The following is a 21,371-nucleotide window of genomic DNA, read 5'->3' as shown; positions in this document are numbered from 1 at the left end:
TACGTAGTTGGTTATTATTTCTCTCCCTTGAAAGCAGGGATCTTATCTGTCTCATTTAACTTATACTCCGTGCATTTAGATGTAGGAATTGCCCGTGATTTATTTATTTAACTGAATGGTCAAAGAAATTTCTTTCTCTGTCCTGTTAATTTTCACATAAATACGCAAGCCATATTGGGAGATTTTTCTTTCAGGCAGATTTGTTACGGGAAACATGACTGAACAAAAGTGATGTTTGAGTTAAAAAGCTACTTAAGGAAGACTCCAAATTGTCTGTCTCATTAAATGGTGAATATGAAGTGGCGTTATTGTTTTTAATTGAGGTATAGTTGACATATTAGTTCCAGGTGTACAATATAATGATTTGGTATTTGTGCATATTGCAAAATGTTGACCATAATAAATCTAACTAACATCCATTATCACATACAGTTACAAAATATTTTTTTTCTTGTAGTGAGAACTTTTGAGATTTACCCTTTTAGCAACTTTCAAATATGCAGTATGTTACTATTAACTGTAATAAAGTCACCATGCTGTACGTTATATTGTTTTAATAGCCACTTTTTAAGGGCAAAATGTAAGCTCTCTGAGGACCCACATCATTTCATTATTTGTAAAGTAATGGGAACTAAATGACTAAATACACAGTTAACTTCGGAATTAGGACTTCATTGGTTTGATTTTCTAATGTTTTGGCACTCTTCTTGCCTTTGGCCTTTTCAGAAAAGGTGACATAATCGTATTGTTCCCAAGGATATTCTTTAGGCATGAAAAGAAGAAACAAAATGTAGTTTCAGGGTGATAAGGTGACTTTGTCTTAAAAATAATTCTGATTCTCCTGAAAGTTGAACAGTGTCTTTTCAAACACTTGGAGGAAATGAGAAAAAATAGTATTGGGTACTATAATCAGCAGGCCAACTCTTAAAGCTATGACAGTTTGTGTTGTTCAGTATGCTTCCGTGCTGAAGTCCTCAAATCATGGAAGTCTGATAAAGTGCAATGGCAAGTTCAAATGCCAACCAAAATAGACAGTAAATTTTCAAGTCTCAGGTGATGTACTTGCTAATTAACTTCAGGACTCTCTAGCAACATTTTCCTCTATGCATTTTTGAAAGTGACAGTATAGAGTCTTAATTTACATAATACAGGCAGTTTCTTCTCACTTTTGCCATTGCATCAGATTTTCTTTTTCCTTTTAATTTACTTGGGAGATCAGAGCTAATATTCCGAGGGGTTTTACAGAACTGTGGACAGAAATCATTGTTCTTTCTTGACTGTTGCCTGAGGTAGCATTCCCTCCAGCACTGGAATTTCTGCAGTTTGTCTGTATTAGATTTCCCTTTCAAGGTTGGTGGCATGGTCCAAGCAGCCTGGGGAGTTCCGGCATCACTCGAAATGGTGACTCAGGGCCATGACTCAAAATATTTACTTCCCTCATGTGCCCTGGATTAGCTGCCAATTTCAGCCAGGTCATGAATGAACTTCTTGTCAGTGTGTTTGGAGAGCAGGCTTTCCTTTTCTTTCTTCCCACCCAAATCTAGTCACACTTCATCGGAGTTAAACTTCTGCCTGAGATTGAATTGGGTATTTTAAGATTTGGTCTCTGAAAAAAAAAGTTCTGATTGGTAAAGAAGAACTTCCCATTGAGCAAACTTCTTAAAGAAATGGTAATTTGAGGTTGTGAACTTGTTGAAGCTGAAGGCGTTTAAATTGAATGAGTGGTATCAATACATATTTTTTGGAAAACTGTTGACTTAAGTTTTAGATGTTAATGTATGCCGATACATTACAGCCAAATGTATTTGACTTCTCTTGTGTGGTAATGTAATTGAAAACACAGTTAATAATTTGATGCCTTAAGATGTAATTATTGTCTTGGGGGCATATCTAAGTTTTAAATAAGTTCCAGGCTTTTCAAATGTGCTTTTTAAAAAAAAAAAAAAAAAAAGTCATATTGTCTGATGCTTTTTTACTTTTGACTGGTGTTTCTTATTTTTTTAAAATCCTGTGGGCAAATTGCTTGCCATATTGGAAAGAACTGTGGATTTTTGTTTATGATAGTACTTGATGATAAAAATAAAATTGAAATATATGTAATACTTATTTTCTTGGACTTTCTTTAGCTTAAGCTTAACCTGGTGTCCACAAAAGCGGATATCCATAAACATAATGGTAGGGGTGGTATAGGAGCTTATTTTTAAAAAATAGGACACAGAACATGGTAGCAATGAGAAGCACATATTACTTAACAGTCCATTGCAGTGTCCTGTGCTACCACTTACAATTCAGTTCAGTTCAGTTGCTCAGTCGTGTCCGACTCTTTGCGACCCCATGAATCGCAGCACGCCAGGCCTCCCTGTCCATCACAAACTCCCGGAGTTTACTCAAACTCATGCCCATCGAGTCAGTGATGCCATCCAGCCATCTCATCCTCTGTCGTCCCCTTCTCCTGCCCCCAATCCCTCCAAGCATCAGGGTCTTTTCCAATGAGTCAACTCTTAGCATGAGGTGGCCAAAATACTGGAGTTTCAGCTTCAGCATCAGTCCTTCCAATGAACACCGAGGACTAATCTCCTTCAGGATGGACGGGTTGGATCTCCTTGCAGTCCAAGGGACTCTCAAGAGTCTTCTCTAACACCACAGTTGAAAAGCATCAATTTTTCGGCACTCAGCTTTCTTCACAGTCCAACTCTCACTTCCATACATGACCACTGGAAAAACCATAGCCTTGACCAGATGGACCTTTGTTGGCAAAGTAGCCAGACATCCTGGAATGTGAAGTCAAGTGGGCCTTAGAAAGTATAACTATGAACAAAGCTAGTGGATGTGATGGAATTCCAGTTGAGCTATTTCAAATCCTGAAAGATGTTGCTGTGAAAGTGCTGCACTCAATATGCCAGCAAATTTGCAAAACTCAGCAGTGGCCACAGGACTGGAAAAGGTCTGTTTTCATTCCAATCCCTAAGAAAGGCAATCCCAAAGAATGCTCAAACTACTACACAATTGTGCTTATCTCACAAACTAGTAAAGTAATGCTCAAAACTCTCCAAGCCAGGCTTCAGCAATACGTGAATCGAGAACTTCCAGATGTTCAAGCTGGCTTTAGAAAAGTCAGAGGAATCAGAGATCAAATTGCCAGTATCTGTTGGATCATCGAAAAAGCAAGAGAGTTCCAGAAAAACATCTATTTCTGCTTTATTGACTACACCAAAACCTTCGACTGTGTGAATCACAATAAACTGTGGAAAATTCTGAAGGAGATGGGAATACCAGACCACCTGACCTGCCTCTTGAGAAACATGTGTGCAGGTCAGGAAGCAACAGTTAGAACTGGACATGGAACAATAGACTGGTTCCAATTAGGAAAAGGAGTACGTCGAGGCTGTATATTGTCACTCTGCTTATTTAACTTCTATGCATAGTACATCATGAGAAATGCTGGGCTGGAAGAAGCACAAGCTGGAATGAAGATTGCCAGGAGAAATATCAATAACCTCAGATATGCAGATGACACCACCCTTATGGCAGAGAGTGAAGAGGAACTAAAAACCCTCTTGATGAAAGTGAAAGAGGAGAGTGAAAAAGTTGGCTTAAAGCTCAACATCCAGAAAACTAAGATCATGGCATCTGGTCCCATCACCTCATGGCAAATAGATGGGAAAACAGTGGAAACAGTGTCAGACTTTATTTTTTGGGGCTCCAAAATCACTGCAGATGGTGACTGCAGCCATGAAATTAAAAGGTGCTTACTCCTTGGAAGGAAAGTTATGACCAACCTAGATAGCATATTAAAAAGCTACCACTTACAAATATAGAGAAAAGTTCATTTGTTTTGGGAAAAATATATATGGAGACCGTTTTTCAAAGTAGTGGGAAAAGAATTGGTATCATTTTACAGAGAAAACTTCTCTTCCATCTTTCAGGAGTATAATTGAAGAAAAATTGCTTAGCACAGAGAGCAATTGAAAAATACCGTGCATCCCATTCTTGGCATTGTGTGAAAGCTCTTGACCACCTAGAGACCCTTTTCTCTAGTCACGCTGAACAACTCACAAGTCTCTAAAAATCCAAGAATACGCATTGCTGTGTTTCTTTCTGCAGGGTTTTTTCTTGACCCAGAAAGCATATCCCTCCCCTGTACTCTGCCCGACTTTCCCAGTGCTCCTTACACTCTACCATCCCTCCACTGTAAATTACCTGTTTCCATGACTGGTCTTTGTGTGTCAGATATTTCCTTCAGGGAAGACTGCCATTTCATTATGTGTTAGAGTCATGGACGGTTGCACTGAATTTTCAGTTAGGGTTTGGATCAAACATGGAAGGAATAAGGTATACCAGGTCAGAGGGCCTTGGGTAAAAAGGCCTACAGGTGGGAATGAGTGGGGTTTGTATAAGGGACTAGAGGCTCAGAGTAAGGGAACTCTTACATATAAGAATAAGTTTATCTGGGAAACTTAATAAAAATTTATCCATTAGAATAATATTCTATATTACATTCCATTTTCCAGAAGGATTAGGAACCTTCATTTAGGAATGATCTTCACTTAGGAATGAGCTCATGCTCAGTTAGCTTATGCTGAGCTTCTTGAAATTCAAGAAGAAAGTGGATGTGACTTTGAGGGAATATGTAAATCTCTTAAATCAAAATAGAAATATTACTCAACATGAAACTAAAGGATATGTAGGGGGTTGATTAAATAAGCTGCTATGCAGCTGTATGATGTATTATACAACAGTGAAAATGGTGCTGTCGGTCTACTTTTATTGACATGTTGTGACATTGAAAAAAGTATATACATTTATATAGAATAATATAATGTTTTTTTAATGTTTTATTTTTTTATTGAAGGATAACTGCTTTACAGAATTTTGTTGTTTTCTGTCAAACCTTAACATGAATCAGCCACAGGTATACATCTATCCCCTCCCCTTTGACCCTCCCTCCCACCCCACCCCTCTAGGTTGGTACAGAGCCCCTGTTTGAGTTTCCTGAGCCACACAGCAAATCCCTGTTGGCTCTCTATTTTACATATGGTAATGTGAGTTTCCAAGTGACTCTTTCCATACATCTCACCCTCTCCTCCCCTCTCCCCAGGTCCATAAGTGTATTCTGTTTCTCCATTGCTGACCTGTAAATAAATTCTTCAGTACCATTTTTTCTAGATTCTGTATATGTGCGTTAGAATACGATATTTATCTTTCTCTTTCTGACTTACTTCACTCTGTATAATAGATTCTAGGTTCATCCACCTCATCAGAACTGACTCAAATGTGTTCCTTTTTATGGCTGAGTAATATTCCATTGTGTATATATACCACAACTTCTTTATCCATTCATCTGTTGATGGACACCTAGGTTGCTTCCATATTCTAGCTATTGTAAATAGTGCTGGAGTGAACAATGGGACACATGTGTCTTTTTCAATTTTTATTTCCTCAGGATATATGCCTAGTAGTGGGATTGCTGGGTCATATGGTGGTTTTATTCCTAGTTTTTTAAGGGATCTCCATACCGTCTTTCATAGTGGCTGTATCAATTTACATTCTCACCAACAGTGTAAGAGCATTCCCTTTTCACCACACCCTCTCCAGGATTTATTGTTTGTAGACTTTCTGATGATGGCCATTCTGACTGTTGTGAGGTGATATCTCATTGTTGTTTTGATTTGCATTTTTCTAATAATGAGCCACATGGAGCATCTTTTCATGTGTTTGTTAGCCATCTATATGTCTTCTTTGGAGAAATGTCTGTTTAGGTCTTTTTCCCACTTTTTGATTGGGTTGTTTGTTTTTCTGGTACTAAGTTGTATGAGTTGCTTATTTTGTAAATTAATCCTTTGTCAGTTGTTTCATTTGCTATTATTTTCTCCCATTCTGAGGGTTGTCTTTTCACCTTGCTTATAGTTTCCTTTGCTGTGCAAAAGCTTTTAAGTTTAATCAGATCCCACTTGTTTACTTTTGTTTTTATTTCTGTTACTTTAGGCGGTGGGGCATAGAGGATCTTGCTTTGATTTATGTCATCGAGTGTTCTGCCTATGTTTTCCTCTAAGAGTTTTATAGTTTCTGATCTTACATTTAGGTCTTTAATCCATTTTGAGTTTATCTTTGTGTGTGGTGTTAGGAAGTGTTCCAGTTTCATTCTTTTACACATAACCATCCAGTTTTCCCAGCACCATTTATTGAAGAAGGTGTCTTTGCCCCAATTGTATATTCTTGCCTCCTTTGTCAAAAATAAGGTACCCATAGGTGCATGGGTTTATTTCTGGGCTTTCTATCTTGTTCCATTGGCCTATATTTCTGTTTTTTGTGCTAGTACCATACTGTCTTGATGACGGTAGCTTTGTAGTATAATCTGAAATCCCGAAGGTTGATTCCTCCAGCTCCATTCTCCTTTCTCAAGACTACTTTGGCTATTCAGGGTCTTTTGTGTTTCCATATGAATTGTGAAATTTTTTATTCTAGTTCTGTGAAAAATGCCGGTAACTTAATAGGGATCACATTGAATTTGTAGATTGCATTTGGTAGTATAGTCATTTTCACAGTATTGATTTCTTCCTACCCAGGAACATGCAGTATCTCTCCATCTGTTTATGTTGTCTTTTATTTCTTTCATCAGTGTCTTATAATTTTCTGTGTATAGTTCTTTGGTCTCCTTAGGTAAGGTTATTCCTAGATATTCTTTTTGTTGCACTGGTGAATGGGATTGATTCCTTAATTTCCTCTCTGATTTTTCATTGTTAGTGTATAGAAATGGAAGTGATTTCTGTGTATTGATTTTGTATCCTGCAACTTTGCTAAATTCACTGATTAGCTCTAGTAATTTTCTTATACTATCTTTAGGGTTTTCTATATAGAGTATCATGTCATCTGAAAGCAGTGAGAGCTTTCTTCTTTTCCAATCTGGATTCCTTTTATTTCTTTTTCTTCTCTGATTGCTGAAGCTAAGACTTCCAGAACTATGTTGAATAATAGTGGTGAAAGTGGACACCCTTGTCTTGTTCCTGTTCTTAGGGGGAATGCTTTCAGTTTCTCACCATTGAGAATAATGTTTGCTGTTGGCTTCATATATGACCTTTACTATGTTGAGGTAGGTTCCTTCTGTGCACATTTTTTGAAGCGTTTTGATCATAAATGGGTGCTGAATTTTGTCAAAGGCTTTTTCTGCATCTGTTGAGATTATCATGGTTTTTATCTTTCAGTTTGTTAATATGGTGTGTCACCTTGGTTGATTTGTGTATATTGGAGAATCCTTGTATCCCAGGAATAAACCCAACTTGATCATGGTGTATGAGCTTTTTGATGTGTTGCTGAATTCTGTTTGCTAAAATTTTGTTGAGGATTTTTGCATGTATGTTCATCAGTGATACTGGCCTGTAGTTTTTTTGTGTGTGTTGTCTTTGTCTGGTTTTGGTATCAGGGTGATGGTAGCCTCGTAGAATGAGTTTGGAAGTGTTCCTTCCTCTGCAGTTTTTTGAAACAGTTTTAGAAGGATAGTCATTAGCTCTTCTCTAAATGTTTGGTAGAATACTCCTATGAAGCCATCTGGTCCTGGGCTTTTGTTTTGGGGGAGATTTTTGATCACAGCTTCAATTTCAGTGCTTGTAATTGGGTTGTTCATAATTTCTATTTCTTCCTGGTTCAGTCATGAAAGATTGAACTTAGTTCTAAGAATCTGTCTGTTTCTTCCATTTTATCCATTATGTTATCCATTTTATTGCCATATAGTTGTAGTTGTTCATAATAGTTGCTTATAATCCTTTGTATTTCTGCATTGTCTGTTGTAACCTCTCCTTTTTCATTTCTAATTTTGTTGATTTGATTCTTCTCACTTTTTTTTCTGATGAGTCTGGCTAAAGGTTTGTCAATTTTGTTTATCTTATCAAAGAACAAGCTTTTAGTTTCATTAATCTTTGCTATTGTTTCTTTCTTTCTTTCTTTTTTTTCATTTATTTCTGGTCGGATCTTCATGATTTCTTTCCTTCTACAAATTTTGGGGTTTTTTGTTCTTCTTTTTATAGTTGTTTTAGGTGTAAAGTTAGGTTGTCTATTTGATGTTTTTATTTCTTGGGGTAGGATTGTATTGCTGTAAACTGTCCACTTAGAACCTCTTGCCACATCCCATAGGTTTTGAGTTGTGTTTTCATTGTCATTTGTTTCTAGAAATTTTTTGATTTTCCCTTTGATGTCTTCAGTAACCTGTTGGTTATTAGAAGCATGTTTTTTAATCTGCATGTGTTTGTGTTTCTTGCAGTTTTTTTCTTGTAATTGATATCTAGTTTCATAGTGTTGTGGTCAGAGAAGATGCTTGATATGATCTCAATTTTCTTAAATTTACTGAGGTTTGATTTGTGACCCAAAATGTGGTCTATCCTGGAGAATGTTCCATGTGCACTTGAGAAGAAGGTGTATTCTTCTGCATTTGAATGGAATGTCCTGAAGATATCAATGAGATCCATCTCATCTAATGTATCATTTAAGACTTGTGTTTTCTTATTAATTTTCTGTTTTGATGATCTGATTGTGAGAGTGGGGTTTAAAGTCTCCTACTATTATTGTGTTACTGTCAATTTCTCCTTTTATGTCTTACATATTTATGTCTTCTGTGTCTTACATGTTTGTGTTATGTATTGAGGTGCTCCAATGTTGGGTGCATAGATATTTATAATTGTTATGTCTTCCTGTTGGATTGATCCCTTAATCATTATATAATGTCCTTCCTTATCTCTTGTAATCTTCTTTAAGGTCTATTTTGTCTGATATGAGGATTGCTCCTCCAGCTTTCTTTTGCTTCCCATTTGTATGGAATATATTTTTCCATCCTCTCACTTTCAGTCTATATGTGTCTATAGGTCTGAAGTGGGTTTCTTGTAGACAGCATATTATGGGTCTTGTTTTTGTATCCATTCAGCCAGTCTCTGTCTTTTGGTTGGAACATTTAACCCATTTACATTTAAAGTAATTATTGATATACATGTCCTGTTGTCATTTTCTTAATTATTTGGGGTTGGTTTTGTAGATCTTTTTCTTCCCTTGTATTTCTTGACTATATAAATCCCTTTAACATTTGTCATAAAGCTGGTTTGGTGGTACTGAACTCTCAAGAGATTTTGCTTGTCTGAAAAGCTTTTGATGTCTCCATCAATTTTGAATGAGATCCTTGCTGGGTAGAGTGATCTTGGTTGTAGATTTTTCTTTTTAGTACTTTAAGTATATCTTGCCATTCCCTTCTGGCCTGCAGTTTCTGCTGGAAGATCAGCTGTTAAGCATATGTGGTTTCCCTTGTATGTTACTTGTTGCTTTTCCCTTGCTGCTTTTAGTATTCTTTCTTTGTGTTTAGTCTGTTAGTTTGATTAGTATGTGTCTTGGCATGCTTCTCCTTGGTTTTATCCTGTATGGGACTCTTTGTGCCCCTTGGACTTGACTGACTTATTTCCTTTTCCATGTTGGGGAAATTTTTAACTCTTCAAAAATTTTGTCATACCTTTTCTCTTCTTCTGGGGCCCCTATAATTTGAATGTTGATGCGTTTGATATTGTCCCAGAGGTCTCTGAGACTATCCTCAGTTCTTTTCATTCTTTTTACTTTATTCTGCTCTTCAGGAGTTATTTCTACCATTTTATCTTCCAGCTCACTTAATCATTCTTCTGCTTCAGATATTCTGCTATTGATTCCTTCTAGAGTATTTTAATTTCAGTAATTGTGTTGTCTCTGTATGTTTTATGTTTATTTTTTAATAATTCTAGGTCTTTGTTAATTGATTCTTGCATTTTCTCCCTTTTTGTTTTCAAAGTTTTTGATCATCTTTACTATCATTATCCTCAATTTTTTTTCAGGGAGTTTGCCTTATTTTCTCTTCATTTATTTGGACTTCTGTGTGTCCAGTTTATTTCTTCATTTGTGTTGTATTTCTCTACCTTTTCATTATTTTTTTTAACTTACTGTGTTTTAGGTCTCCTTTTCCCAGGCTTCAAGGTTGAATTCTTTCTTCCTTTTGGTTTCTGCCCTCCTAAGTTTGGTCCAGTGGTTTGTGTAAGCTTTGTATAGGGTGAGATTTGTGCTGAGTTTTTGTTTGTTTTTCCTCTGATGGGCAAGACTGAGTGAGGTGGTAATCCTGTCTGCTGATGATTGGGTCTGTATTTTTGCTTTGTTTGTTGTTTAGATGAGGCGTCCTGCCCAGGGTCCTACTGGCGGGTGGATGATGCTGGGTCTTGTATGCAAGTGGTTTCCTTTGTGTGAATTCTCACTATGTGATACTACCCAATGTTGGCAGTTCTCTGGTAGCCTTGGAGTCAGTGCTCCCACTCCAAAAGCTCAGGGCTTGATCTCTGGTCAGGAACAAAGATTCCATAAGTGGTTTGTTACATCATTGAGTGAGATTAAAACAAATACCCCAAATGAGAAACCAAAGATGTATGCAGACAAATGGCAGTTATAAAATCAGGCAAATAATAATTAAAATAATGAGATACAGATATATACATATACACCCATGAGCAAAGTCAAAACACTCCAACAAAAATGAAGTACAATTGATTGCTCCGGCAAACAAAGGAAATAAAAAATTATGTTTACCAGTTTAGAACAAAGCTAACTAAAGCACAAAGTGGAAAACAAAACTAAAGTAAGATGCTAAGTGCGGAGTAAAGCAATGAAAACAAAACTAACATATGTTGAGAGGAACTTAAAGAAAGAGAAGAAAGAATAGATATGCAAAGTTAAATAGAGGTAGATGAAGAAGATTTATATACATTAAAGATTAACTGCAAGGGGAAGAGAGCAGTAGAAAGGCAAACAAAGAAATAAATGTAGAAAAAAGAAAATGGGTTTAAAGAAATTAAAATTATAAAAAGAAAAGAAAAAAAAAAAACTAAAGAAGAAAGGGAAAAAAAGGAAAACTCCACAGGACTGCAAAAGCCGAACGTAGAGGCAGAGGTTTATAACAGTAATAAACAGTGTGACTGAATATGCACATATACATATCCACCCATAAGCTAAATCAAAACAGTCCAACAAAAATAAAGTACAGTAGATTGGCCTGGCGAACAAAAAGTTTATCTACCAGGACAAAATTAACTGAGAGGCATAAACTGGATAACAAAACTAAAGCAAGGTGCCAATTGGGAAATAAAGCAATGAAAATAAAACGTAACAAATATATTGAGAAGAAAGGAAAGAAAGAAAAGAAAGAAAGGATATGCAAAGTTAAATAGAAATATATAAAGAAGATTTCTATACATTAATGATTAAGTGCAAGGGGAAAAGAAGAGTAGGAAAAGCAGACAAGAGAATAAATGTAGAAAAAGTAATAATAGGTTTTAAAAATTAAAAATTTAAATTTAAAAAGGAGAAAAGAAAAAAACAGAACCCCCCCAGAACTGCAAAAACCCAACGCAGAGGCAGAAGCTTGTCACAATAATAAAAAATGTGACTGAGGAAAAAAACAAAAGAACTCAAAAGCTTAATTTCATAATGCCAATAAAGTTGACAAGTACAACAGAGGGAGGGGAAAAAAGGAAAAAAAAAAAAAAATCCAAAACAGTCTACAGAAGAAGTCGAAACATAAGAATAATAAATGTTTTTCTCGAGTCACTGCTGTCAGAGTCCTTTCCCTCGCTGGCAGTCACAGTCCACCTCGCCTCCCCAGGATGCCCTCCAACACTGTGCTGGTCTCCGGACCTGCTGTGGGGACAGCTCAGATTCTAATCTGGTCCTACTCCTGGGTGTTCTTGCCTCCGATGTCCACAGCTGTCAGAACTAGTGCGTTTTCTGTTGTGGGAGCTCTCAGTGACCTTTTATAGATTCCACAGACACAGTCTGCCTGGTTGATCCTGTGGATTTAATCTGCAGCTTGTACAGCTGGTGGAAGGTTTTGGGTCTTCTTCCTCAGTCACACTGACCCTGGGATTCAGTTGCGGTTTTATTTCCACCTCTGCATGTGGGTCGTCCCCTGGGGTTTGCTCCTGAGGCTGCCCTGGAGGCCTTGGGTCTGCCCCTGTGAGGGCCGGGTGTGGAGGTGGTAGAGCGGCTCGGGTGGCAGGGGTTCTGGCAGCACCAGGTACTCGGGGGAGGTGGCGGCTGGGGCAGCAGGAAATACGGTGCTCCAGAGGGTATGGCAGCCAGTGTTGGCCAACACGCTCCAGTGTTCTTGCCTGGAGAACCCCGCTCCCTGACAGAGAAGCCTGGCATGCTGCAGTCCACAGGGTCACAAAGAGTCGGATACTCCGAAAGCGACCCTGCGAGCATAGATGCAAGACTTTTTGCCTGTGGCAGCTCTGCCCAGTGAGCGTTGAGCGAGAAGGTGGTGCAGCTGCTTGGCGTGCAGGGACACGGACTGCCTCCACAGTAGGAGTTGTGGCCCTATCGGAGTCTTTTTTGAAGCCTCTGGTAGCTGGTGATCAGAAGACCGCTTTGGCCAGTCTTTTTCGCTTGCTCCGCCCGTTCAGGGACTTAGAGGGCTCCCTTGCCTGGGGCCCTCTGTAGATCGGCACGTCAGGCACTTAAAGGGGCACCCTGTCTGGGGTCCTCTCTGTAGATCAGCGCGTCAGGCACTTAAAGGGGCAGGCACCCTGGCTGGGGTCCTACTCTGTTGTTCCACGTGTCAGGCAGATAGAGGGGCACCCCCTGGCTGGGGGTCCTCTCTGTAGATCCGCGGGTCAGGCACTTAAAGGGGCACCTGGCTGGGGTCCTCTCTGTAGTTCAGTGGTCAGGCGTTTGATGGTCCAGCCTCTCTATTGTTCAGCTGCTGATGCTGGCCTGTGTGGGGGGAGAGAGGCTATGGTGATGGCTCAACCTCCTATGCGTGACTCAGCAGTATCTCCTTGCTTCCATGGCTGCCTGGCTTTCCTCCATGAGCATTTCCCACCACAATCTCCTCCCTCACATCCCCTCAATCCATCTCTCCGCAGTCAATGACAGCCTTTGCCCTGGGATTTCTCCATAATCCCTAAACTCCAGCTGCCAGCCACTGCCCCTTCTAGGGGACCTGCGTCCCTGTCCAGGGTATGTGTGGCTGCGGCAAGGACTGTCTGGTTCTCATTCCACTTAGGCTGCCACGGATCAGCTGTTTCACTCTCAGCCTTAAATGTTTCTCCTCTGACTCAGACAATTGCCTTGATGTGGGGATTGGACCCCTACTTCATTTCCCCTATCCACTGAAGGCAGGTCCAGTCCTACCAACACTCCTGTTTTTCCCCCTAATTCCTTCATCCTACCGAGTTTTGCTTAGTTCTATATATTCTTTTCTGCTTGTCAGGTACTCCTGTCCACTTTGAGCTGGTGTTCTGTGTGCACTTCTGTGTCTGAAGGTGTATTCCTGATGTATCCGTGGAGAGAGATGTACTCCATGTAAACCTACTCCTCTGCCATCTTGTTCTCTAGTTTTTTAATACTGGCTTAAAGTATCTATTTTACATAAAAGAATATGCATGTATTCCTAAAACAAATGTTTAGGATAGATACCAAAATGTGAGCAGAGGCTGTTTTGTTTCTTCATGGTTGGATTGTGGTCTTTAGATTTGTCTTTGCATATGGCTTTATTTCATGTTTATTTTTTTCATTTGTTTTATAATACTTTTAATGGTATTATTAGAGTAAGTGTGTGTGTGTGCGTGTGTGTGTGTGTGCATGCATGCTCGGTCATGTCCAATTCTTTGCGAGTCCATGGACTGTAGCCCGCGAGACTGTCCATGGAATTTTTCAGTCAAGAACACTGGAGTGGGTTGGCATTTCCTCCTCCAGGGGATACTCGTGACCCAGAGATCGAACCCGCATCTCCTGTATTGGCATGTGGATTCCTGACCATTAGTGCCACCTGGGAAGCCCAGAGTAAACATGATAAAGAGTGCAAATAAAGAGAAATAAAAGATATTCTGTTGTTGGCCTATAGTACATACAATTTGTACTTGCTGACTGCTGTACTTTTATTTTGCAAAATTTTAAGCTTACAGAAAATTTGAAACTGTAGTGTAATTAACAGTATCCCCTTCACCTAGATTCAAGTATTCTTGCAGACATTGTGAAACTTTACCCCCAGAATACTTCCCATAGCAGATAGTTCCCCATAACTAGGACCTTCCCTTATATAACCAAAGCACTCTCATCATCACAGACTAGAAATGTGTCATTATTACAATATGGTTATCTAATAAAGTCCTTTGTAACTTGAAAAATTTCTTCAGACGAAAGAGTCAGTCAAGGGTCATATCTTGCATTGGGTTGTCATGTCTCGTTCTCTTTTACTCTTGAATCTTACTGTTTTTATTTTGTCTTTTATGACATCGACATTTTTGAGGAAGCTATACCAGATGTCTTTAGGCAGGAATACTTGTATTTGCAAGAATATAGTGATGTTGGGTCTGCTTTTTTTTAATTGTAGTTTTATTAGAGTATGAGGAACTGTATAGAGCCATAATTTGAATTAATTTGAGTTGCTCCTCTCTCATGTGGTACTTTCATTCATTAAAGAACAAAATACAGAAGTACAGAAAAGTTCTGCTTCTGCCTGGATATCTTTAGGGTCTTGCTGAAAAGGCTGTTTTAAATGAAAGCAGAAGACAGCAGTTGTGATAATGCTATGCTTTCTGCTCAGATATGTAAGTTCATAAAGTTGGTTCCCTCAGGCTAAGCTTACCTGAGTTTATCATGATTCTTATGGTGGCAAGTGATAGTGACTGGAAGTGTATCCCTCCAAGCACCAGCTGTTTCAGGTTCATACTGTATTTCTCATTAATGTAAGGGTAGGGGGATGCCTTTATTTCCTTCGTAGAAAAGAATAGAATAGAAAGCCAGTGAGAGAACTCAGCTTGCAGTGGAATTTTAAAAAATCCTATTACACAACTTGTAATCATACATTTTATGGCTAAAATCCTAGAAAAAACTATTAATTGAGTCCAGTTCTTTCAAGGGCAAAGCCTCTTTGCAGTTGTAGGTCAGGCCATTTTTAGCATTTTGTTTTTAAAATATATGTTGCTCAAACTGTGCTAGGCTGTACTACAGTAACAACATTTTTTTTTTTTTTTTCCTTAAACAAACACCCAGATCTTACTCACTTAAAAAAGGATAATTTCTTGCTCATGTCCTCATCTTGTGTTGATCATTTGGCTGTTTTTGATGGTTTAGAAACTTGAACTATGGCTTCTTTCATTAAGGAATTCCACACCATCTATTCTTTTCAGTTTCATAGATGGGAGAAAGAAAACATGGAGAATTTATATCCACTGTTTTTGTTTTGCTTTGTTTTTTAAAATGAAATGACAATTTGAGATTTCACATATAAGTGATAGAATGAAGCATTTGTTTTTCTGTGTCTGGCTTATTTCCCTTAACATAATGCCTTCTAGATCCAACCATCTAGACATGGTGGACATGGCAGGATTTTTTTTCTTAAGATTGAATAATATTCCATTTTAATTATAGACCGTATTTTCTTTTTTTTTTTTTTAAATTCATTCGACCATAGACATTTAAGTTGCTTCTATGTCCTGACTGTTGATACTTCAGTGAACAAGGGATTACAGATATTGCTTTAAGACAGTGGTATATTTCCTTCAGGCATATGCCTCGAGTGGAGTTGCCAGATCATGCCATAATAGTCCTATCTTTAATTTCTTCTGTAGCTTCCATACCATTTTCCATAATGGTTGCACCAATTTACATTGCCAGTCAACAGTGTATCAGGGTTCCCTTTTCTCCACATCTGATAATAGACTTCTTAACTGGTATGAGATGACACCTTATTGTACTTTGGATTTGCATTTACTTGATGACCACTGAACTCATACCCACTCTTAACTGACTTGAACTGGAAGGAACACATGCCACTTCTGCACTTAACTTACTGATTAAAATGAGTTGTGTGGCTTTAACCTAACTGGGAGGATGGGAAATGTAAGGGAGCACATGGACCGTACATTTCAGTTCAGTTCAGTTGCTCACTCATGTCCAACTCTTTGCGACTCCATGAATCGCAGCACGCCAGGCCTCCCTGTCCATCACCAACTCCCGGAGTTTACTCACACTCATGCCCAACGAGTCGGTGATGCCATCCAGCCATCTCATCCTCTGTTGTCCCCTTCTCCTCCTGCCCCCAATCCCTCCCAGCATCAGGGTCTTTTCCAGTGAGTCAACTCTTTGCATGAGGTGGCCAAAGTAATGGAGTTTCAGCTACAGCATCAGTCCTTCCAATGAACACCCAGGGTTGATCTCCTTTAGGATGGACTGGTTGGATCTCCTTGCAGTCCAAGGGACTCTCAAGAGTCTTCTCCAACACCACAGTTCAAAAGCATTAATTTTTTGGCACCCAGTTTTCCTCACAGTCCAACTCTCACATCCATACATGATCACTGGAAAAACCATAGCCTTGACTAGACGGACCTTTGTTGGCAAAGTAATGTCTCTGCTTTTTAATATGCTGTCTAGGTTGGTCATAACTTTCCTTCCAAGGAGTAGCGTCTTTTAATTTCATGACTGCAATCACCATCTGCAGTGATTTGGGAGCCCCCAAAAATAAAGTCTGACACTGTTTCCACTGTCTCTCCATCTATTTCCCATGAGGTGATGGGACCAGATGCCATGATCTTGGTTTTCTGAATGTTGAGCTTTAAGCCGACTTTTTCACTCTCCTCTTTCACTTTCATCAAGAGGCTTTTTAGTTCATTTTCACTTTCTGCCATAAGGGTGGTGTCATCTGCATATCTGAGCCATTAGGGGACCTTTAGGTCATTGATGTGTCTTGTTTCCAGTGAGGTCGGCATGTGAACATAGGCATCAAAGGCAAGCCAACCACTGTTGGGAAACCTTGATTTACTTGGTAGAAGGCATATATTAGTTAGTTCATTCATCCTTCCTCCCTCCCTTTGCTAATAAAAAGGTGCTTTGTGACCACTGACAAAAGTGAGTGGTGTTTAGACTACAGATAGAGGACTTTGGAGAGTGACAATTAAAATTGTTTATTTTTTTGCAAAAACAACAAAAAAGTTCAAAGAACTGTATAGCTAATATGTCCTTCATCTTGCCTATGAAATGTCTGGCATTATTGAAATGATCATTAATTATTTATAATTCTTCAGTTGATCTAAAAATTCCTCAGAATGGAATTGAATAACCGTAAGCACTATCTTAGAAGGTTGAGATTTAGAGAGTAGATTTAATCAAACCTTTTGGTGATATTTACATACTGGCTGGCATTCTTAAAGCTGACACTGGTCTGATAAATCTCTTCAGTATAGTTATTGAAATATATGTTTATAAGAAATGATTATTATGAGTAGATTTTAAGAGGAACAGACTAGTCTTTAAGAATAGTCTCTCCTAATAGTTTATGCATTTATTTCTGTAATTTTTTGTTCATTGAGCTGATCAAAAACTTTCTCATGGAAAAGATTTTTATCTTTTTCTTTTAAAATCTACAGTGCTTTACTAGTACTTGGTATACTCAAAATAATTTTTTCAATAATGTATGCTGAAAAATAAATGTTTGCATGTAGTGTGCCAAATCTAAGTCTTTTTCCTACCAGCTAAATAATGTCTCCTGGATTCTGACTCATAGTATAATGTCATTGGCAAGATCTTAGTCTTTTACTTTAGTCTTTAACTGCTGGTGTTCTGTAAAGGTGTTTCATAGCCTTCTATTTTCAGAAATATCTTTATGCTACAGAAAGAACTTTGGGGAATACAGAAAATATTTAATAGTTAATTATCTTATAATTTAGCAACTGGAAAATTTCACTTATTGTGACTTTTACACATCTATATTATGACAATTGATAGGGCTATTAACAAATCTGAGACACTTCCAAGTCATCTTGCATTTCATTTTTCTGATTAGTTGAAAGTATAAAGTATATAAAAGTGTATGAAATTAGTAGCCAAATTTGACTAATCAGAGGCATACTATTTGTAAACCTCACTGAGTTGAAATAAACTCTGTTATACAAAGAAAGCATATTTTGATTCTCACCCTTCATGCTTTTTAAAAATGTTTTAAATTTTATTTTATTTTATTTTAGGCAACAGAGATTATGCCAAGGATGATCCATTGGAGTTTAAGTCTCATCAGTGGTTTGGAGCATCTGTGAGGTCAAAACAGGATAAAATTTTGGTAAGTGTTGTGTATTTACTCACAGGTTAAATTTAATCAATTTATGTGAAAACACAGCAAGTTTTCTGTTTGAAAGCTGGTAGTAAAATTCAGTGTGCTCAGGGGCAGAGAGTCTATTCTGATAACATAGCTCTAATTACTTTGTCCCCAAAGGTCCATCTAGTCAAGCCTATGGGTTTTCCAGTAGTCATGTATGGATGTGAGAGTTGGACTATAAAGAAAGCTGAGCACTGAAGAATTGATGCCTTTAAACTGTGGTGTTGTAGAAGACTCTTGAGAAGACTCTTGTAGAAGACTCTTGAGAGTCCCTTAGACTGCCAGGAGATCCAACCAGTTCATCCTAAAGGAGATCAGTCCTGGGTTTTCATTGGAAGGACTGATGTTGAAGCTGAAACTCCAATACTTTGGCCACCTGATGCGAAGAGCCAACTCATTTGAAAAGACCCTGATGCTGGGAAAGATTGAGGGCAGGAGGAGAAGGGGACGATAGAGGATGAGGTGGTTGGATGGCATCACTGACTCGATGGACATGGGTTTGGGTGGACTCTGGGAGTTGGTGATGAACAGGGAGGCTGGCGTGCTGCAGTTCATGGGGTTGCAAAGAGTTGGACATGACTGAGTGACTGAACTGAACTGAACTGAACATCACTCTCAGAATAAAAATCTCCTGTTCATCCTAGCTTTTATCAGCATCTTCATAGTCCAGTCACTGGCTGCTGTCTCTCTGCCATCATCTCTCTCCATCTTACACTTGCAGCTACACTCATCTTTTGATTCCTTCCATACCAGGTCATTTCAGTTAGTTCCTTAGTGTTTGTCCCTCTGCTTATCTTATGTGTAACTCACTGCTTTTCACTTGAGCTGGCTCCTGGTCAGTCTGATTTCAGCCCTACATTCACTTCCTCAGAGAGCCCTTCCCTATTTTAATAGCTGCATAGTATTTATTATTTTTTTTTCTTTCCCATTGGATTGTGGGGCATCAAGGAAGGGTTTGTTTAGGAAGGGAAATTTCAGTGGAGCTTATGAATGTGTCATATTGCAGTTAGAGGTGAGGGGAGGAGTTGAGAGTAGTGGCATTCTAGGCAGAAAGAGGTAGAGGGAAGCAAAAATACACCTAAGTGGCAAATACTTCACCCTGGAAATCAGGTACATGTGGAGAAGTAGTAGCAATTGCTTACTTTCAGTTTTTAGGGTAAATATAACCCAGTATTGTTTGCAGTGTTTGTTTTAAATGTTTTGCTTTAAAGGATATTATAGAAAATTCATTGATTTCTTCCCCCCCGCCCCAGCAAATTGAATTGTTATACTTTGGTAGATTACTATGCTATTAAAACAGGCATTCTACCACTTATACGTAGTGTTGAAATCTGTAGCCCTGAAAGCAAAAAGGTCATAAGTTTATTTGAAAAGTAAATAAAATAAGTGCTGCAAATTCTTTTACTCTCTTCTTATTTGATAAATTATTTGCTTTATAGCTTAGAGCTATATTATTTAGTTAAAGTCTAACTTTGGTCCGTGACCTTCAGTTTGGTACCTAAAATCAAAAAGGTACCACGTGAAATAATGATTTTGCTATTTTCGGAAAAAAAAAAAAAAACAAAACACCTAGACTCCACATATGGCCTTTAGAAGCATGTGAGAAGAGTCCTTATAAAAGTCTTTGTCCAGTACTATGATAAGAAATTTAGGAGTATAGGTTTGATTAATTTTTGTTAATGCTTATAAAAGGATGTTAAATATTATCTGAAGCACTAATTTTTTTCAGAAGATGTTTATGCATGGACTCCCCCTTTGATTCTAGGCCTGTGCCCCCCTGTATCACTGGAGGACTGAGGTGAAGCAGGAAAGAGAGCCTGTTGGAACATGCTTTCTTCAGGACGGAACAAAGACTGTTGAGTATGCTCCATGCAGATCAAGTATGTGTTGGAAGTTGTACTAGCTTTTACAGAGAGGATTGGGAAGCCTAGGCTGTTAAAAATGTGTGTGTATGTGTGTGTTAAAATTTGTAGACATACTATGATGTTTGAGAGAGCAAAATGAAAGCAGTTTTATTAATGTAAAGAAATGTCAAATATACAGTTAACAGGCTTATCTTTTCTTCCTAAGAACTGTTGTTTTCCTTTTCCTTGGTCAGTAACAATTAACATTTGATTTTGGAAGCCTGCATTTTTAGTCACTGTTAGTCAAAAGGTGCTCCCTTGAACTTCTCTATCAGGCCCCACAGCTAATGATTCTGATTCAGCAGTTCTAGATCAGGCCTGGCTACCTGCGTTTTTAACAAACTCTATGAGGTAATTCTGATAGAAACCAAAGTTTGAGAACTTACAGCTTTATATTAATAATGGTGTTAAAAGTAAACAAAATAATATATATATATCTCTCTCAAGAAGCCAGATTTTTTATAGGAAGATAGAACATTGGGCTTAGGAGTCAGAGTCTGAATTTCCTTGCTTTAATCAGTCTCTTTGTCAATCTGTTAACTAGACTTACTTGATGATCTAAAAGATCTCACCCTGTTCTCTAATATTATTTGAAATTTCCAGTGAAATTTATATTGTCACTAAAGATGACTTTGAGCATTTATAATTTTAATTATGCTTTCCAAACTCTGTATGTTTTTTCCTTCTTGGAGGGTGCAGTCCTTTTGCTTCTCCACCATCACTGAGTTGGCCCACCACCCCAGGTCTTCATATCAGAAACATAAAAACAGCTTATTGAAATGCAGTATGGTGTTTATACCTGGAGCACTTTTTAGGCCTTTCCTCTTTCTGTTTCCCTGGTCACTAGGTAGTGTAGTAGAGAGAATTAATAACAAAAGCACAACATGTAAGATTCTTACTGCTAGACTCTTTTTTTCCCTTGTCAGGCGACTTCTGACATCAGGTCAAAGGATCAACTTAGTCTTCAAAATTCTAAGCAGTTGAACCTCTGAGAAGTTGCAAATCATTTTACTCAATGCTTGTTTTCTTGGCCTACTGCCTTGGTCCTACTTTTGTGAGTGGGAGGTAAACATGAAAAGAATGATATGTACCCAGAACCACACTGTTTATTATGGGAGGGCAGGAGGCCTACAATGCACACGGTGGAGGGAATGGGCAGCTTTATCCTCAGTTCCTGACACCATCTGTCACCACCTTTTGCTGGTGCTTTGGTCGTGGTATTGGTGTCTGGAGGTGTGTGGAAAATGTGAGGACTAAATTGGTGTTTTTAATTTTTGTATTGCGAAAATATTCCTATTATGAAAAGATAATTTTGTAGCTCTCAAGGATGA

The 21,371-nt window shown here is 38.3% G+C and overlaps 1 protein-coding gene across 2 annotated transcripts in view; it reads left to right on the top strand.

Moving 5' to 3' along the window:
• ITGAV (integrin subunit alpha V) overlaps positions 1-21,371 on the top strand; it is a 102,164-nt gene that overhangs the window by 28,877 nt on the left and 51,916 nt on the right. For both annotated transcript variants that reach the window (XM_061135098.1, XM_061135097.1), the window contains exons 3-4: positions 18,009-18,100; positions 19,902-20,016. In XM_061135098.1, coding sequence (XP_060991081.1) covers positions 18,009-18,100; positions 19,902-20,016 — 207 coding nt within the window. The remainder of the gene's footprint in view (positions 1-18,008; positions 18,101-19,901; positions 20,017-21,371) is intronic.

The sequence above is a fragment of the Dama dama genome, chromosome 33 (genome assembly GCF_033118175.1).
Source record: "Dama dama isolate Ldn47 chromosome 33, ASM3311817v1, whole genome shotgun sequence".
In the NCBI taxonomy this organism is placed as follows: Eukaryota; Metazoa; Chordata; class Mammalia; order Artiodactyla; family Cervidae; genus Dama; species Dama dama.
This window is presented reverse-complemented; position numbering and strand designations above follow the sequence as displayed.